Source organism: Diadema antillarum, unplaced genomic scaffold (genome assembly GCF_040938485.1).
Source record: "Diadema antillarum isolate AM-2024a unplaced genomic scaffold, OU_Dant_1.0 seq00001430_RagTag, whole genome shotgun sequence".
NCBI classification, from domain to species: domain Eukaryota; kingdom Metazoa; phylum Echinodermata; class Echinoidea; order Diadematoida; family Diadematidae; genus Diadema; species Diadema antillarum.
The window spans coordinates 70,346-90,484 of record NW_027272181.1 but is presented as its reverse complement, the minus strand read 5'-3'; the positions used below and the strand labels follow the sequence as shown (position 1 = coordinate 90,484).

At 39.4% G+C, this 20,139-nt stretch overlaps 1 protein-coding gene across 1 annotated transcript in view; it reads right to left on the bottom strand.

The window, feature by feature from the left end:
- LOC139709379 (antigen WC1.1-like) overlaps positions 1-19,132 on the bottom strand; it is a 46,611-nt gene extending 27,479 nt beyond the window's left edge. Inside the window, exons 1-2 of the mRNA XM_071621341.1 lie at positions 19,024-19,132; positions 2,035-2,251 (exon numbers count right to left, since the gene is read on the bottom strand). Coding sequence (XP_071477442.1) covers positions 2,035-2,251; positions 19,024-19,132 — 326 coding nt within the window. The remainder of the gene's footprint in view (positions 1-2,034; positions 2,252-19,023) is intronic.
- Between the last annotated feature and the right edge of the window lie 1,007 nt (positions 19,133-20,139).

The following is a 20,139-nucleotide window of genomic DNA, read 5'->3' as shown; positions in this document are numbered from 1 at the left end:
CCTCGGTGCCTTGATTTACTTCTCTTTCATTGAGGGCGACCAGGTCATCCTGTGTGCGCGGGGAGGGGGGGGGGGGGGGAGATCTTGAGTGGATATGGGACATTCATCGCGGCCTAAAAAATCCGCGTTATGTCTGACCAAGGAGGTTGCCTAGTACCTCCTTGGTCTGACCTGACTGCGATCTTGTTTTGACGACGATATCATATTAAACACACACACACACACACACACACACACACACAATACACACACACACACACACACACACACACACACACACACACACACACACACACACACACACACAGACACACACACCAGGGGGGGGGGAGGAGGGAACTGAAGTGTATCACGGTTGATGTGCTCCCGCTCGCTTCTATCGCCACGTGGTCGGCGAAAATGAGTGAGGGGATAGAGGCAATTTGGAGGTATTATTGCAGGAAGTTCTACGTCACAATACGTTGGCCCGGTCAAGGACAGGGATGCATAATGCATACTAACTGGGTCTTTTTCAGTGTATTTGTTTATCTTTAATCGGGACTGTAGACCACTTAATGAGTGTATTTGGTAGACGAAGACAAATATCATATTGACCTAAGCGTCATGTTCTTTGATGGCAATTTTAGTATAAAAACGTGTGGCTCACCCCCAATGAACTTTCTGTTTAATTTCGGTTTCAGATGTCGCTAACACCCACTCTCCTTAATTCCTTTCATTTCCTTGCAAGCATATTCATTCATTCATTTTTTCCATTTCCAACAGAAACATATAAATATTTTACAGAAATTAAATACATGAATAACATTGCAATACAACACATAAACACAATACAAATATGAGCAATACATTTAAAAAATGATAGGTTACAAGCAGTGCTTGTATAAGGGTGCATTCCCCCACACGTATACAACAAAATATGATTGGTATACTGTAATACATGAAAAAACGGAAATATAAAAGAAACTAAGATATGTGTAACGAGAGAGAGAGAGAGGGAGAGAGAGAGAGAGTGAGTGAGTGTGTGTGTGTGTGTGTGTGTGTGTGTGTGTGTGTGAAACTTATTACGTGGTGTGAAGATATTGGGCATTGAGAATACGGTGAGCACAAGCACATTTGGAACTTTTAAAAAATGGAAATAACAAACAGGATTTTTTTTTTCGTTTTTGTTTTCTTTGCAATTACCGGAACTTATCCACAGAGAAGAAAGAAGTGAACCGGATTGGAATGCGGAAGTATATTAAAGACACTGCCGCTCATCCATTACACTTTCCCGGAAAGCAATACACTCCTGTACTTAAAAAAAGAACAATTACAGCAGATAACTATGTTTGTGTCAAAGAAAACATGTGTCTGCGAGTATAATAAAGGCTGGTCGTATTGTGTCGACAAATGGTTTCTGTTTTATTGTAGCTTACTTGATCTCGTCTCAAATTTCATAGTTACTTTCACTTTCGGACACACACGCACAGATATTTAAGCCGCTATAATTAGCATCATCTTCATCGCTGTGTGTTATGATTATTTAGTCAGGCTACTATATAATTCCATGCATATAAATTTCATATTACACTGTACCTTGAAAGATATCTATATGGTATGTGTTCATGGTTTCCTTTTCCTCTCTCCCTGTGTCTTATATTCTTTTCATTAGGTAATATTGTTTGTGACATCACGTGTAGACCTTCATGCCAGCACGGCAGAATATTCGGGTTTTTTTTTCTCACTTTATAGCAATTTGTGTATTACTATTATTGTTGTCATTCATGTAGTTATTATCATTATTACTATTATTATCAGTATTATTATTATTATTATTATTATCAGTATTATTATTATTATTATCATTATTATTATTATTATTATCATTATTACTACTACTATTATCATTATTATCATTATCATCATCATCATTATTATGTTATCATGCCTACTACTGCCATCATCATCAATACAGGATATCGTCAACCATGCGTGAGATCGTGTCCAGGTAATGATAACAGAATGTAAAATGTCCGTTTCAGTACAATAACTCACCTGTTTTCTGACAAATACAGTGGGTCTTCGCAGCTGGTGCAATGCTCTGGATGGCCCAGACAAGTTTTGCAATTTTCACCACATGCTTCGCAGGTCCTTGAACTATCGTCGCCGTATTTTCCGGGACCACACTCTGCGGTACATCGCCCGGTGTCAGTGGACATGTAGGGACGGTCGTCCGGACAGTGTGACGCAGCGCCGGCGGTCCGTCTAGCGACTATACAAAATAATTCATAAACACATTTACAACTTAAATACGTAAAACACAGCCGAAGGCGTCCACATCCATCTTACAATAAAATATTTAGTTTTGCACCTAATCCTAGCCAACGTACGAAACGTTTCCAGCTTATACAGTGCATTAATTTTTAATGTTAATTTATTACATCAATGATGTTCGCACGTATGATACATTATTATAAATCATCTTCTAATATCGCATCAGAAATAACACCTACACATTCATGAGGGCACAAACTCACGACTATTTGTCATTCATGAGGGACTCAAATCTGAGCTTTTCCATTTAGACGAGGAACAAGAATCTTCGTTTCAGTTTCTTCGAAGGCCGAGCTGCCTACCTCGACATAATAACACCTGCTAAATATGGCTCCACATATCAGCCGTAGATGTAAACATTCTACAGAGGTGAGCTACTTTTTAATGTAGTATGCGGCAAGCGCATGATGATGAGCTTTTATTTATGTACTTCATGGCAGCCCCACCCCGCTTCCAAATTACGCAGGTAACTGACGTATGTAGTTGCCATGACAACACTGCCACCCACTCTAGAGCTGTAAAGGCTGAACATGATTTACCACTCGTGGGAATCAACATGCGCAGCTATACGTAGGCCTATCCAAATAAGAACAGAAAAATAAAACAGCAATCTCACTCGGCGGAAATGTGATAAAAATGGCGAGGTCTTGTTACATTATGGACATTACAGATAGTAAAGACATAGATGCGATAAAAGTTCCATAGGTATCGCAGACAACAGGTGACTTTCACGCAGAGGTTCTGAAGTACATCGATTATAATATCATGCATAATGCGGACTACACTAGAAGGCTACGTCTGTGTGATACAGTCATGTGCAATAAAATCCCGTCGCACATTCCCACAAGTTACACACAATACACACTCACACATCCATGAAAATATTGTACATTCCATCTTTAAAAAAACAACAACAAACTTGCTCCAATTAAATTTAATTGAAACTTCATTATAAAAAACAGCAACAAAACCTTCTTTGAACTGCAGAGGGCTAATAATTAAGAACAAGGTGGCGTGCCAAACATTGTATGTGCTCAATTTCTTGTGCCTCGATCGCCGCCGGCATATAGCCGCCTCTTCATTCCCGCATTTTTCCTCTCCCTCCGACTGTGACGCATGGACTTTGGCCACGTGCCAAGGCAGTAGACAGACCAGTGGAGAGATTGTAGGGAGGGTGGGGGACTTGAGGTGTTCGGGAAAAAGCTGTGTAGGTCGTATCCACCTTTGACGCCAAATTCGGTCGCGCGAAAACAATATAAGGGCGGAAACTCCTGGTTAGTTTCTGGAATGTCTCGCTTTGTTTAAAACAATGGCGCTTGCCGGATAATTTGAACTCAAGCTTTCCTTATGAATAATCATTCGCAGAGAGATGATATCAAATATAAATACATAAATACATGTATTGCAAAACAGGGAACGCAAATTATAAACCAGCAATACTAACACTGACATTACGGTATTGAGAATAACCCGTATGTGTTACATTTTGATATCATTGATGTTACGGTGATTTCAATGATTGCAATTATCATTCATAGCATTATCATTATAATTATTTTTTTTGTAATTATTACTATTCTGCCAATGATGGCTTGCGATGTGTTCAGCCAAGAATAATGGTATGGTAGAATGTAAAAAATCCCAAAAAACAAAGCAAAACAAACACCTAAAATGAAATAAAACCAACAGTATCTTAATCTGAGTGCTAATCGCGGTCGAGCCATATCATTCATATTCATCAAAGCAATTAAAGCACGCTTTGAATGTCACCTTGACGCATTACCAGAAGCCTCTATAAACGATGGCTATAAAAACGACAATGAGAGAATACCATTGCTTTGGCTGTTTGAGATGATAATCTTTACGAAAGCTATAAAGCTAAACTCATTTTCTATTAAAAGTGGTTTGAACATCTTGCTTTGCTGTTCATACAAGACACTCTGACGTAAAATGGTTGATATGGCAACCTTTCTGCCTTCTCCTCCGTTACTACCCATGTCTTTCAAGCACAAAACAACTAAGGAGGTTAACGGTAACCTCTCTGTTTTTTGTCACAAAAATAGAGAAAAAACACACACTACAAAGCATTTCCAACATGAAAGAACTGCATGACTTTTCTTGTACTTTTTTTCCCCGGTCAAGTCTACTTCATTTGCTTAATTCTGCATGTTTAGTGCACTATTAAAAAACATATTAGCTGATGATGATAAGCGGGAATTCGAACATAACAAAGTGCTGCATTTTAAGAGGTTTGACACGATATTGCTGGGGGGGGGGGGGAGGGATCGGAAGTCTCGGAATGTATCCTCTCAGAAAATGCACTTTTACTTTACCATCTGTTTTATCTAGTTGAAGTGACTCTCAGAACCGCATTTGATGCATGAGGGACGCGCATTTTGACAGGGAGAAGCATACTAGTATATCGGTGACATGCATGATCTAATAATTTGGGTATGGGATGAAATACTGTCAAACAAAGGTAAGCACGACAGACGCATAAATCACTACTTCTCATTAGAGATTGCAAAGCATAATCTGTATTGAAACATGGAGTAGCTCCATGATTGAAACGACTTTTATAGTGTGTACATGTATATGCCATGACGGTATAAAATCTGCATGTGTGTGTGTGTGTGTGTGTGTGTGCTTTCATTTGTATATCTCGTAGGATTAAGCATACATTTTTCAGTTGATTACGTTGATTTTGTTGAATGTTTGTATTCGTTTCGTTGTGAAAACGATGGTGACATCAAACGGAATTCCAATAAAAATATTATTAAAAAATCGTGTGTGCCGTGTGTGTTGCGTGAAAGAGAGAAAGAAGGAATGGGAGAGCGTGTAGGTGGGCGTTGCGTGAGTCTTTGTGGTGTGTGTGTGTGTGTGTGTGTGTGTGTGTGATAAAATGATGCAATTTATTCCCGCGCGCTGCAGCGTGCTCAGGCTCAAATCGTCACGACCGTGTTGTCCGTAGCGCGGCGCGTTCGTGGAAGTAGGCGCGGGAAAATAAGACGGTGCGGGAGAGGATATCGAACAAAACAAAACAAAACAAAGCCCTAGTTCCTCGTCCAAATATGGCATGTCTGTTCGCCGCGCCGTGTTCGTGGTCACCGAAAATTCGCGCGCACGCAGCCACGCAACGGCTTACGCGGGTTGTCGCTATTGTTTGTATACAAACTCGTCCTTCATACTCTCAAAGTCACACTCGGGACAAAATACTAAACTGGTCGCATATCCCGGGGTGCGAAAATGACCATGCATACAAAGAGACAATGTGGTGGGTTCTGTGATCTTCATAATGTTGAACGATCACTACTGATCAGTCAATAATGGCCCGACATTGAATAAAAATGGCGTATCAAAACAACATTTTTTTCACGCAATTCACATTAAATACGATGCCAACACTCCCAACAATTTTTCACTCGAATAACAATAATGGCACTTATTAATCATGCAAGTGACAAGATGGATATAAGCATTAAATGAATAAACCCCAACGGACTCTCTCAGAGCACTGTTTTGTTACTCAATTCATAAATTTGTCATTTTTGGAAAGAGCTGACACGTCAGGATATCTCTAAGTCTAACTCTACAGAATAATTTGATGAAGACGGCAACTTACCACCACCGTGCGTCAAACTGACGCTGCAGAAAACGAAAACTGCTGCTAGGGCAAGACGACACATGGCGGACGGATGAGACCGCGTGGCGATTAACTATCCAATTTTTCGTTGAATTCAAGGTGATTTCGTACCGATATACGAACAGACCTAATTGTATTGGTTGAAGAAAATACATTAAAATATGATTAGCTGATGTCATCATTAGAACGGAAACTTATGCTCTCTGATTTATCTTTAATTGCTCTCACTCGTTCGGTGAGAAATCGATCAATGCTAACAAAAACATGATAGCATGTTCTTTGCATATTTCTGGTGAAGAGTATACAAATGTACTTTGTAATACAAAAATGATCAGGTTGTTTTTTGGGCGAAAGGGAAAGAAGGCTCTTTGGAATAAAAAAGAAGTACATGTCTACAGCTTTGAAATTACATCAGAAATGATTTTGTGACAAATTTCAAACGGTTTAATTATCAATTTTCCTCTTGGCTGTGTAGCATTCTATAAACAGTCTTCTACCTTACTGAATATGACTTACCTGATTTCTCAAATCGTCCAATCCCTCGACGGGCTCAGGTCTGAAATTTCAGTTATCACAACAAATATTGTCCGCCAGCTCAGAAACAAACGGTCGAAAGTTTACGTGGCGACGGTTCGATGAAATATTTTTCGCACAAAATATTATCGCTTTTTGTCTCGTGAATCAAGTGTAAAATGCCAACACTGACAAAACAGTGGGTTTCACCGATCAAAAACAGAACTCCATACTTCGCATTTGGACGTGTAAGTAGTCTGCAAAATCGCTGTACGTCTGCTCTTGTCGGTGTAGGACTTTGTCTATAATGGCTTTGTACCCGGCGAATCGATGATGCCGGTAAAATGCCTCGTGGCTGCACACATGCGGTTATGCCTTAGTGTGTACTTTTTGTGTACACACGAGTAATAGTAACGTTAGTAGGTGCGGCTTTTCACTGGGAGCCGTACTACGATTTGTTGTTGTTTACACGGACTCCATTGACTGCGCGAATAGACTCCGCCCATTTCGAGTCACTAGCATGCGCGCGCAGAGGCGATACCATATTTAACGAAAAGAGGGAGGATGATATCTTACAAGAGCATGGTATTTTCCTTGTAATTAAGTTCCTTCCATTCCATTACCAGTGCCAACTTGATTATATGATGTAGATGATAGTTTTCATACAAAGTTTATCCCACTGACATACATCTTGACTTGTGCTAAATTTACTCAACTGATGTGGCTACGGCAGCGCCAAAAAATGTAACAGTCCATTCATTAGAACGCTGAATAAACTGACTGCGTGGGGCGCGGACGTCGATCAGAATGATGCAATATGTCTTATGTTTCACGTCTGGCTGGGCTGACTGCATTTTGCAGAACCTTCTGTAGATACAGGGGTATCAGCATTTATTATTATGAGTGGATAACATTTTGTCACTAATGAAAATGACAGTTTCATCACACAAATGCAGAAGTCAATGCGATCTTTTACCTGTTCTTCAAAAGGAGACGCGGGTCTATTCCAATTCAACTCCAATCATTAATCCCTGAAGTAGACGGTTGGGTAAAAAGTTTGTCGACCTCCGTCCAGCCACGCATAATGGGGGTATGTCTGCGGGTACCGGGCAGAGCGTGTACTACATTTTGTGTAGTATTATAATTATATGTATACTACATCTCTGATTCGGCGAAACGGAGAGTAGGCTATACGTCCGGGAAGTGAATTCTCGAGATATCGTTTTACAATTACATAAGCAAAACGTGGGGCCCATGGCGTTTTCCAACAGTATGGGCCATCCCCAACATACTGAGGCGAGGTAGGTGTGATAATATAAGTGCATATTTAACACGGACGAAAGCGTCATTTTAACTAATTGAACAATATTTCCTCAAATGAAATTATTGCAAAGTCTTTTCAGTTCTCGGCAATCCTTGGTTTTAGGGAGCTTCTAGTTCTAACTCCAGCACACTACCCTTTACCCAACCCTAAGCTATAACCCTTTTAAGCCCTAAAGCCACCTAAATTTAATCATACTTTTAATTAGCTAACGCAAATTCCATATGGCTGTGCTGAAGTTAAAAACCTAAAATAATCTAGCCCCCTAAAACCCAGGATTGCCTAGTTCTCTATATAATTTACTGTATTATGAGATATTGCATCAGAGAAAACAAATCCATGGGCAGAGGTACGCCTTCACAGCGCCTCACACTTCCCCAAGGGAAAAACAAAACAAACATATAACAGAACCGACCGAGGGTCTTTTTAGGTGTAGAATCCCCCCCCCCCCCCCAAATACTTGGTATGGCCTTACACATTATGGAAAAACAATCATTTTGGCTTCAAGCGATTGGAAATTATTTGATTCACACTGCCGAACTATGTTACAATGTCAGTTGTTAATTTGATCTTTTTAGAGTCGAACCTACTTTACGTTGACGCCTGGATGTGAAAAAGAGACCGAATGACGGAATACAGTCGAAGTACCAATATCTAAATTATTGACTGGGAGGATCAACATTTTAGAAAGACAGATAGGTCTATCAAATACTAGTATGACTTAAATACCGGTTGAAGATCAACCTAACACCAAGTTTAATGACACATTGTAGCCTATGATTTCGAAGTGTATAGGCTCTATAGGTTATACATGACCGTCTTTTCTCGCATAAGGCTGCGTTCACATAGAAGTATACTATTTGGGTAGGCCTATTCGGGGCTCGTTTTCGAGGGCACGCGAATAGCTTGAATCGAACGACAGGATTTCCTCACACCGGTTCACATAAGACGGCACTATTCGAAAGTACCGAATAGCTGCGAAAAGTATAGCAAAGTGGGAATCGAGCTTGTTCGATTTTCTTGCAGCGTATACCGTCTCTCGTTTAGGCTACGTTCACATAGAAGTATACTATTCGGGTATTCGGGGCTCGTTTTCGAGGGCACGCGAATAGCTTGAATCGAACGATAGGATTTCCTCACACCAGTTCACATAACAGGGCACTATTCGAAAGTACCGAATAGCTGCGAATAGTATAGCAAAGTGGGAATCGAGCCTGTTCGATTTTCTTGCAGCGTATACCGTCTCTCGTTTATGAAATAATGACAATTTTGGTCTGGATTTGCCCTTTAGCAAAAATAAGTATGTAGACTGACATTCTGATGCAGTTTAGAAATTGTTAATAAGATTTGCTGGGATGTAGGAGGAAGAAATCCTCACTGCATGGGATGGTGAGTTGACGGTGCGGGTGATGGTGTACTCGGTGCCCGAATAGCGAATAGCGAATAGCGAAAAGCGAATACTTCTATGTGAACGCAGCCTTATGAAATAATGACAATTTTGGTCTGGATTTGCCCTTTAGCAAAAATAGGCATGTAGACTGACATTCTGATGCAGTTTAGAAATTGTTAATAACATTTGCTGGGATGTAGGAGGAAGAAATCCTCACTGCATGGGATGGTGAGTTGACGGAGCGGGTGATAGTGTACTCGGTGCCCAAATAGCGAATAGCAAATAGCGAATACCGAATACTTCTATGTGAACGCAGCCTATAATGCTCACTGCTTTGACAGAAATCTAGGATGTTAACACCGCATTTTGTTCTTGACTGCAGCAGAAATAGCGTCACATGAAATATACTCTATAGGCTATATAGTCTACAAATTTTAATATCACAGTGCTAAGGCAGCATTGTCTTGGGTCCCTTGGATGACATGTTGGGTCAACTTTGACATGAATTTAATAAGAAAAGGAAAATAGGCTTCTACAGAGAGCTGCTGTAGTCACAGTATGAATTTACTTTCACTCTCTTAGGGAGTGGCTATACGCATTATGACATCGTTTTACAGAATGCCCCAGCCACGGACCATTACAGTTAGAGCCAGAGGATTCTCCAACATAGTGTTTATCTTATTTCCCTTCAAAAGACCTCCCAATCGAAGAATTATCATAGCTATAATTATATCCTTGGTGCCGTTTTAGGTCCCCATTTGCGGTTTTTCTTTGTCGTACAAGTTTACATAAAGATACGTTCACATAAAGACACATTCACAAAAATGCACAATGTTATATGGAATCGTCAGTTCGTGCGATTCTCGAACTCAAGGAAAGTCTGGTTCTCCCTTAAAACATTTTATTAAGTAATCCGCTTACTTGCTCGACGCCTGCAGTGAGTAGATCTGTGCTGACTGGCGCCCTTGATAGGATGGTCATCGGTGATTAGGGCCTATATCCATCGGAAATACAGCTTTTCTCGTAAAAGTGACGCGAAAACCGCATCCACTATAAAAGGCAAGCGGGGTCAAACTGCATGACATGACAAAAGGGGTGAGAGGTGTGCCCGCAAGTGTCCATACTATGGACTTATGAATGGTTAAAAAATGCGATGATTACGTAACAATGAGATGGATTCCTCACATAATAGCGGCTGATGACTTCACCATTTTCTTCTTTTAAACCAAAGGACAGTTATCAGTCGCACGTCTTTTTCCAGCGAGTTCAGACAAAATATGATAAGAATGTTCCCTAACATTGTCGCAAATCCATTAAAAGAAAGACCAAACGTTGATGACTTAGAAGCATGTGTATAGTAAAATGGTATCCAACGGATTATAAAAACAAGCATACGCGTTTTTGAAATCATACTTAGCCCAGGCCTATCTAGATATCTATTTAGAAAAAAAAAATCACAATATAGACCTATCACTGCCTTTATAGGCCTATATTGCGGAACTTAACTTTTGTTTTCAGAACTATGTCTATACTGCGTCATAATAATGGGGAACTGGAGAATGATAAATCCGTTCGCTCAGAATTTTCTATACTTTCTTTGAATGTACGATCATCATTGAATACAATCTTTTCTCGTTTTAGCAAAATAAAAAGGACATTACGGTAATATTACAAGGACCATGCCGCTCATATTTCTATTTTCTTTTCAAACCGGAAACATTAATGTACCTATTATGTTTCAGGTGATTAAATAACTAGGACAACAGATGCGATATCCATCGTCTCCAATAGTCACGTCTCCGGAAGTATTTTTCACTCGTATAACTGCCAATTGATTCTACAGATGCTTCAACCTGTGGGACCCATTGCACAGCCATGCACGTCGGTCGCCGTTGCTATATTTCCAATCAGGGAGGTGACTCTCACCTCCCTGTTCCAATCAAACATTCCTTGCCAGGATATACCGACAAGACATAGGTTTCCTTTAACAGGCATGATATCAGCTGATGATGTATGCAAATACAAATTCTCATGCGAGTCCCCGACAACACGCACCCATTATTAACCAGTGTGTTGAGCTATGATTATGTTTCACCTGTTCCCAACAAACATGGGAATCTGATTTGCATAATGAGTTACAGAAATTGCTAATCGAATGAGCCTGTGACGAAGAAACAATTTGTAATGTGTCAACCTATTTTGTCATAGATATATGCAAAAATATTGATAAGAACATGATGAGAAATTGGTCTATACTCGTACAGTGAGTGACCTCTTGCAAAAGGCCGATTCTGTTATAATGTATTCAAATGTTATGCATGCTTTGTTCACAAAGCTTGCCATACCCATTTAGTCCATGGGCCAAGACCCGAAAAATGGGTTGTTGGTACCATCTGAGGTGGCACAACCTTTTTGGTGTCATTTTGTTTGTCGGGCATAGATATGCTTATCAAGCTATGATAGCATTTCCAAATGAGTAGCTTAGTCATAATAAATGAATTTTTAACCAATTTGGTCTCGTATTTATATCCCTATACTTCTGAATCGAAACTAAACCGCTATACAAAGAAGAGCACTGCCTTCTGTATGTCCACAGGTGTTCTGTTGTAAACGCGGTGCGCTTAGTCTTTATTCAAGGCAGCGAAGGGAATATCCAAAGGGTTATGATGTCCACAGCTGTCACGCGGTGCGCTTAGTTCTTTATCTAGACCAATGTACCGTTATCATATCTAAAGTTCCTCATAAAAGGGATTATCTATACTGTTTTTATACCACCCTATCAACAAATACATCAGTTTTAAACAAAAATCACTCTGTTCATTTACAATGTTATTTATTATAATGTATTGTAGTGTACCGGTACATTGTTTTTGCATTATCTTTCATTGTTGGAGGGAAATAAAGCGACATTGGCGTGGTATCAGCGTTTTCACCGTAGCGTTTTCGCCGGAAAATTATAAATAATTGAAAGATACGGTATAAATTCACGAGGAATTGCTTTTGTTGTTGTTGTTTTAGATAAAAGCATATACACTGTATCATACGCTTTGGACATTCCCTTCGCCGTCTAGAATAAAGACTAAGCGCTGTGGACATCATAACCTTTGGATATTCCCTTCGCTGCCTTGTATAAAGACTAAGCGCACCGCGTTTACAACAGAACACCTGTGAACATACCATAGAGCTGCATTTTACAGCTCTATGGAACCAGGGAGTTGAGTCTCACCTCCCTGATGGAACATACAGAAGACAGTGTTCTTCTTTGTATGGCGGTTAGTTTCGATTCAGAAGTATAGGGATATAACAACGAGACCAAATTGGTTAAAAATTCATTTACTATGACTAAGCTACTCATTTGGAAATGCTATCATAGCTTGATAAGCATATCTATGCCCGACAAACAAAATAACACCAAAAAGGTTTTGCCACCTCAGATGGTACCAATATCTGGCCTGGCCCATGGACTAATTAGAGACGACGACTGATGAATGATAAGTGAATTCCTGCCGATGGAACTTCACCGGTGGTAACAGGTGTATCAAATGGTTCGTTCCTATTAATCGGCTGTTTAGGAAAATACACATCCATTGACATAATGTGAATTGTAATGCAATACAGAATAGAAGTGGTATATTTCTCATTCCTGTCGCATCTTGCGATTATAGAGACTGTAGCAATGTTCTGATCATGATTGTTAATTCCTTTTTTTTTTACTGTCTCTGTTTTAAACCCAAACTGGATGACGTCTACAAGAATTAACAAAATATTCCGTTGTTAAAAAAAAAAAGAAAGAGAGAGTGTGAGAGAGAGACTCAGAAAAATGTTCGACTTTTGTGCCACATCAAGTCAACTATTTTTCCCGTCTGCTGATGCAAAATATACACACTGAATGAAATCTAAAATTATAAGAAAAAAGAAAGAAAAATGAAGCAAATAACCCGAAAACTCGTCAAGATATGCAATGAACTGAGAGAATTATCGAGAAAATGTGATGTGATACTAAGGGTGATGACATAATAGTAAGAGCATAGGTAAAATTCGACTGTACCATGCATGTCAGGGAATGCATAACCTGCAAAATGTGCACTGTCATAATTTCTACTTACACATTGTAAAAAGATCGGTGTTAAATATGAAACACCGAGCTGGTGTTTAATTTCCGGTGCTCGTTCATGGTGTTAGATTAACACCTCCGGGTGTCATTTCAAAAAAAAATTTTTTTTTTTGAATAGTTTCTTAGTTACTGCACTTCTTGTTAATTTTGAACTTCAACAAGACGATAAAGAATATTCCGATAAAGTACTTGATTTTTGAAAAAAAAATCTGTAAATACATTTACACCATATAGTAACACCAGTTGGTGTGGTCCCCAATTGAAGCTGGACGGGTTATATACCATTGAAATTAACACCACCAATATCAAATCAACACCATGCGGTGTCATTATTGAATCAACTCTAGCGCAGTGTCAAAAATGTCACCAGCCACAGTGTCAAATTAACACCACGAAGTGCCAGGCGAACACTTTTTAACACCGTCACAATACATTTTCTACACCTGTGGGTGTGGTCCTCTATTGAAGTTTGATCGGTGTTAGATTTAACACCCATGGTGTTAAATCTAACACCGATGTTATTACAGTGCATGCACCTTGGATCGAAAAATTTGAATAAGTTCTTCTATAGTATGCACGTTTGCATAAAAAATTCTGTCCCTGCATCTATACGCAGAAGGTTCATCTCCATAAAAACCAAAACAAAGTCACCATGCCAAATATAGCAACAGACAAGGCAAACAAAGAACTGGATATGCTAAGCGTATTGTGAAAAAATTCCATCACTGCACCAGAACGGCATTCGTTTGCACAAGATATTCATCCCCTGCCGTATTGAACCAGTTACATGCACTTTGTCTCTAAACAGCAATGACTTTACCAAATAGTTCACGAAGCGTAAATAATCGTGGTCGTGCATACCAATGCTATATATGTGACAATGGTATTGTGTTTGATATTCTGCATCCCCTCGCTAAACTCCGATTGAAAAACAGTGCACGATAAAACAGACACACCTCAAAAAAATAATAAACAAACAAAAAAGACGGCAACCAGAATTCACCATTATGACATTGTTGTTTTGCAGAGGGCAATGACGCGTAATTTACGTTTGATAAAGGCTACCAAAACACAACAATTCTTGGCTTTAAATTATTACTCTTCTGAATCTATGGCAGCATTATCCAAGTTTTGCGTATTTACACCGATATCATTGGGGGAGGGGGAATATCCACATAGATTATGTACTTTGGGGTTTTTTTAGAAGATTTTACTTTGTATATGGCTATATCAATGACTATGTCACTGCAGTCATTGAAGGTTACATAATGTACCAATAGTCACTGAATTCCGAACATCAGTCACAGCTAATTAACCGCAAAATTATTTATGTAATTCATTATAACCATCAGTGATTTTTTTTCGTTAAGTCTCCAATGAGAAATTGCATCAGAGTTGCGGACCCGTCCCCCCCCCCCTACAAAATAGTAAATATGAAATTCTAAGTCATAATGTGCACATTTTCTGCATATCCCCGAGTATTTCTCTTTGTGGATGATTATTCAGTATATACCCAATCAATGCAATGTTACGACAATGAATTCTTTTGCTAAAGGAGTAATAAGAGATAATGAACATCTTTTCTAAAATCAGAAGGTTTCTTGCTACTCCGTAAATTCATGAGTTGATTGTGACTACAGTAGTAATGACAATAAAGGAAAAGTGAGTATACCAAGCGTGCCAAGCAAAACGCTCAACACATGGAAACAGTGATGAAGCTCATTGACTACAGTATGTTGACTGTCTTTTCCCTCCGTCTATACACGGCTGCTGCTGCTGCTGTTCCATCCAAAAAGTTCGCTTGAGCTGCATATTCGATTACCATGGTAACTGCTCATTATCCAGCGCAAAATGCAGTTCAGTCTGACATTGATACACATTTTTCTTTTGAAGACAGTATGAAATGTCGGCAGAGCTCATAGAATCGAAGAAGTAGCTTCTATAAATTATGTTAAAAAGGAAAAGGCACATTCTTACGTGGGTACACTTTGGGGGGGGGGGGGGGGGGGGGGGAGGATGTAGAATTGAATGTATGGCATGAAATAGCATAAACTATGTTGCAGTTATTTCCCGTAAGGAGAATTCCATGAAGTGCATCCGGTTTTCGATCAACGTGTACACGAAGTTCAGGATGTCTGGCATTGATCTTCACTATATACTCATATACAGTCTGTGAAAGGTATAGCCCTCACTTACCACCCCCCCCCCCCTAAAAAAAAGAAAAAAAAATGGGATGGACTCTAAGGTCGTTAAGGAGACTTCAAGGTGAGTTTTAGACATTGGCATTTGGACTGTTGGACATCTATTGATCATATTGAATTAGCGACTGTATGGGAAAAAGAGTGTTTTCAAAATTCATGATAAATAAGTTGGCCTGGTAAGCAAGTGCTACTTCAGGAGTGCAATGGAATTACATTGCTACACGCATGTGTGAGCCCACTAGTGTATGTCATCGTCCTTGTTCAGTTTATTATGCGGGTTTTTTTTTCAGAGTATTGTTTATCAGCTAAGGACCAACATAAATTTCTTAAAGCTGTACATCATGGCACTATCGATTTATTATACCAGGGAGGTGAGACCTCCCTGATTATACTATACCTGATGCGAATATTGGCTTGAATGCCCCTGTAAATGGGATCTCGATGGTCTGAGCAGACGGCTTCTATAAGTGCAAATGTTGCTCTCTCCCTCTCTCTTCCGTTGTCGCTCCATCTGTCTTCAATTCACGAGAAACAAGAAACGCTTTCTATAACAGACAGCTTAGTCTTCATGATCGATGCCGCAGCCATTTTCAAGCTTTCATTTTTATAAAACATACGCATATAAAGTCTATCTACCATAGTGACGCCATCTATCGTAGTGTGCAGATACATGGACTATTATATCGTAATATAGAGTTTTCCCGCTTGGCAATTCCATAATTAGCTCGATATCAATGTCTGTATCAAAATTATTGTCATACACACACCGACTTCGGGAAGGTCATTGTTTATTCATCTTTGTCTTTATCTGTATACTATTGTAATTCAGTTTTTACGAGAGCCTGCAGGCATTTGTTGAACTATACGAACGAGTTGCCTTCTATCAGGAGAAGCAAAATCTGTGGTCGCTGGTAGCGCTTGTGGTCGTCATTGACAGATGGTCGCTAATTCGAGGTTGACTGTGTACATACATACACACACACAAACATAATATTGTATGTGTGTGTCATATATATCGCCGAATGTACTTTCACATACACCTGCTTGTCCTAAAATAATTACATGCACATGGCAATGGTATGCGAAGTTAATCATACTTTCTCTCTTGTATCAAAATCTCTGACCTATTTGTGGAAGGCGAAATGAGTCAATTATTGCAGCACTGTTTCACATCTCTCCTATGTGCTGCAGTGGCTTCGAAAGGGCTAGCGACGGGATCAATACCGTTATTGTTTTAGTCCCGGCGAGAACAATCCATAGCCGTTTGCATTTCATCGATTTTAGCAGGCCAGCCGAAGCAGTATATAAAGACCGCCATCATATTATATACGCGTGTAACTGTCTACAAACAGAAAAAAAAAATAGAAAGAAAAACTCGACCAACAACAACGACGACCTCTCAAGAAAAAACACCTATAACAACAACAACAACAACAACAACAACAACAACAACAACAACAACAACAACAACAACAACAACAACAACACAATAACAACACCCAACCAACGATCAGCAAAACAAGGATACTTATTACACTGGAAAACATGTGTATTCACTGAACGTATACATATATCTTATATTTATAGTTATAATACAATTTGCTAAATAACTTTTGATTGGAAAGTTGACATGCTTTTTTTTTCTAATTGTTCATAGATCAAAATGCCGCTTCCCGCATCAAGGTATCTAACCGGCGAGCGCATTCGAAAGCTTATTTGATCTATAAAGCAAAGTCTCATACATCTCGTCCGTCTTTCAAATATTTTTACAATATTCAGTAGTAACATTGACTGTTAACGGAAATTATGTGCTAGTCACCTGGTTATGTTATATGACATTTCAGTTTCATATAATGGAGGGTTATTGTCAGGTAGGAATGATTGAGTTTGGACACATTTGCAATTGAAACCTGGAGGGGAAGGCTGTGGAATTCCCCCTAACTGTCCATTTACTCGCTGGACTATTTATTTAACAATGCAACTTCCTCGTTACGAGTAACCTTGAAATACAGTTTCGGGACTTGCGTTTTTCGAACGATCCAGCAGCCCCATGATATTATAGCCATACAGAGTTTGGTCTAGAACCGGTATCCACCCTCTCCTCGAAAAGTACTAAACAGGTATACAAACTATCAACTGAATAAATCAAATCATAAACGCATAATCAAACAAAACAAACAAACACATAAACAAAAACAAAAAAATCAAAATATGTTAACGAAACACATTTATATAAAAGCGTCTGCTATAGTTTACATTCCACCCTAAACATGATTATTTTGCAAAACATTTTTTTTTAAACAGAACATTGTTATGTGGGTGAAATTGCTGATGATTGTGTATCCCCCGCCCCATCGCGACCACCAACACCGTTCCGAGGGCAGCAAGAACGAACGAACGAACGAACGGACAAACAAACAAACAAACAAGCACACACATAAACAAACACACGAAAAAGATATAGCGTATACTTAGCATTGTAACTATTCCGGAGAATGTTGTATAATGTTGAGCAATTTCGTGTTAGCATGTGAGCAATTAATGAGAAATTATAAATCAAGATTTCATGTTTGCATGATTGTAATATAATATCCCGATCAACTTCGCCAGATTTTTTCTTTATTAAACCAGATAACCATGATGGTAGGGAACCAAACTTGAAGCCGTGTCCCTCACTGATTATCTTAACGTTAAGTGATTGAGTGCTTACACATCCGTAGTAAGAAGAATTTTTCTCTGACAGTCAAAGAGCTATACATTTCCTTGTTAATTTGTCACACTTTTCCATCTGAGTTCAATAATAACTGCGACGATTCTGGTGCATTTTTAAGCCTAGCATCTCGTAACATCTCGTAACATCAGGTCAGCCTAAAAAGCCTAATAACATAAGCTTGGACATTGTCAGCTGAATACCCTACTACGTTTCCTCCTTTGGTTGTTTTGTTTGTCGATCTTATTCGGCTGTGTATTATAATCCATTATAATGGATGCGCACTTGACATCCATGACGGACTTTATTATAGCCGTTATAGTTTAGCTATCCGCCACTGCCTATTAAGTAACAGAATGACGACATTCAGAAGTGTGAAAGAAAGTATTTCCCTTACTTGTAAGAATGGACAAGATTACCTGGTTAACTGGTGTTACATCAGGTTGTAAAAGCAACTATTGATACATCGGAGATTTTGTATGGAACAGGCGCAGTATAGAAGAAGAAGAAGAAGAAGAAGAAGAAGAAGAAGAAGAAGAAGAAGAAGAAGAAGAAGAAGAAGAAGAAGAGAGAGAGAAAGATCCTTGTGTCTGTACGCGATCTCCTTATTAGAACACATCATTCCTAGCTACGAGCACTTAAGCCAAGTAAACAAAAGGCAATGTTTTGGATTTCCGCCTGACCTCACACACTCAAAAGGATCTGACTGTGGAATGCGACTCTCTAAAGAATCGACGAGTCTGTGGTTTCTCAGGTAACGCTCAGGTGAGCCCCCTCCCTTCACCCACCGTCTAGACGCGTCTGTCAGTCTCCCTCACCCTCCGTGTCTCTCCCCTCCCCCTTCTCAGAACCCTCATCTCTCTTTCCTTCCCTCCCTCCCTCCTTCATTCTCCTTTTCGTCACCTTCCCGCTTTCTTCTCCCTTCATTTCGTCTCTCTCTTCTTCCTTTCCTTGTCTGTCCCTTCGCTTCCCTTGCAACCTTTCCTCTTCGCTCTCCTCTCCCACTTCATTCCGCCATCTCCCCCCCCCCCATCTCCCTCCTCTCCCTCACCATCTTTCCCCTCTGTACCTCATCTCTCCTCTCCGTCACTCTTTGCCTGTCCTTCGTACTATTCATTGTTCATTCATTTATTTTTCTCTGTTTATCTATCTATCTATCCACAGTATCTATCTATCTATCTATCTATCTATCTATCTATCTGCTCTCTAATTTCCTGTTTAACGTTTGGTTACGTTTTTTTTTTCCGACTGCTTTTGGCAATGATGCTTTCCGCCACCACCACACTTTTCTTGGAAAGATATGCGTTCCTGTGATTTCCCCGACTTTGTATACCGTTTACTCATTGTTTCTGGCTGACAATAAGAAGGAACCAAAACCAACGTTACATGTAAATTCACAGAAACATCAGTATGGACAAACAAAAATTAAGTTCATGAGAATAAAATAGATCCCTATCAGTTTTGCGTTTCTTATGCTGAAATGTATGTATGTATATACGGTCCTTGTAACTGATCAGTGGGAATGCTGGGGATGATTGTTCAAATTCTTGTGGGATTCATTTAAGAGCACTTATTTGATATTGTTGTGTGAAAATTATTTGCTTCAGAACGGTCTCATATTCAGGTAATGTGCATTTTAATGCCCCGTCACTGTACAGGCATGCTAGCCCGGAAACATTAAACTGCACATTACTTGAATATGAGACCATTCTGAAGCAAATAATTTTTACACAAGAATAGATATACAATGTATACTCTTAAATGAATCCCACAAGAATTGGAACAATCATCCCCAAGCATTCCCACTGATTCCCACTGATTAGTTACTGGCCATCCCCTTTAAAGAAAAGAGAGAGAAAATGATAACCAGAAATATGAATGTTTCAGTTACATTCTACACATACCCAAAATGAAAAACGTATATAAGTCAAGGT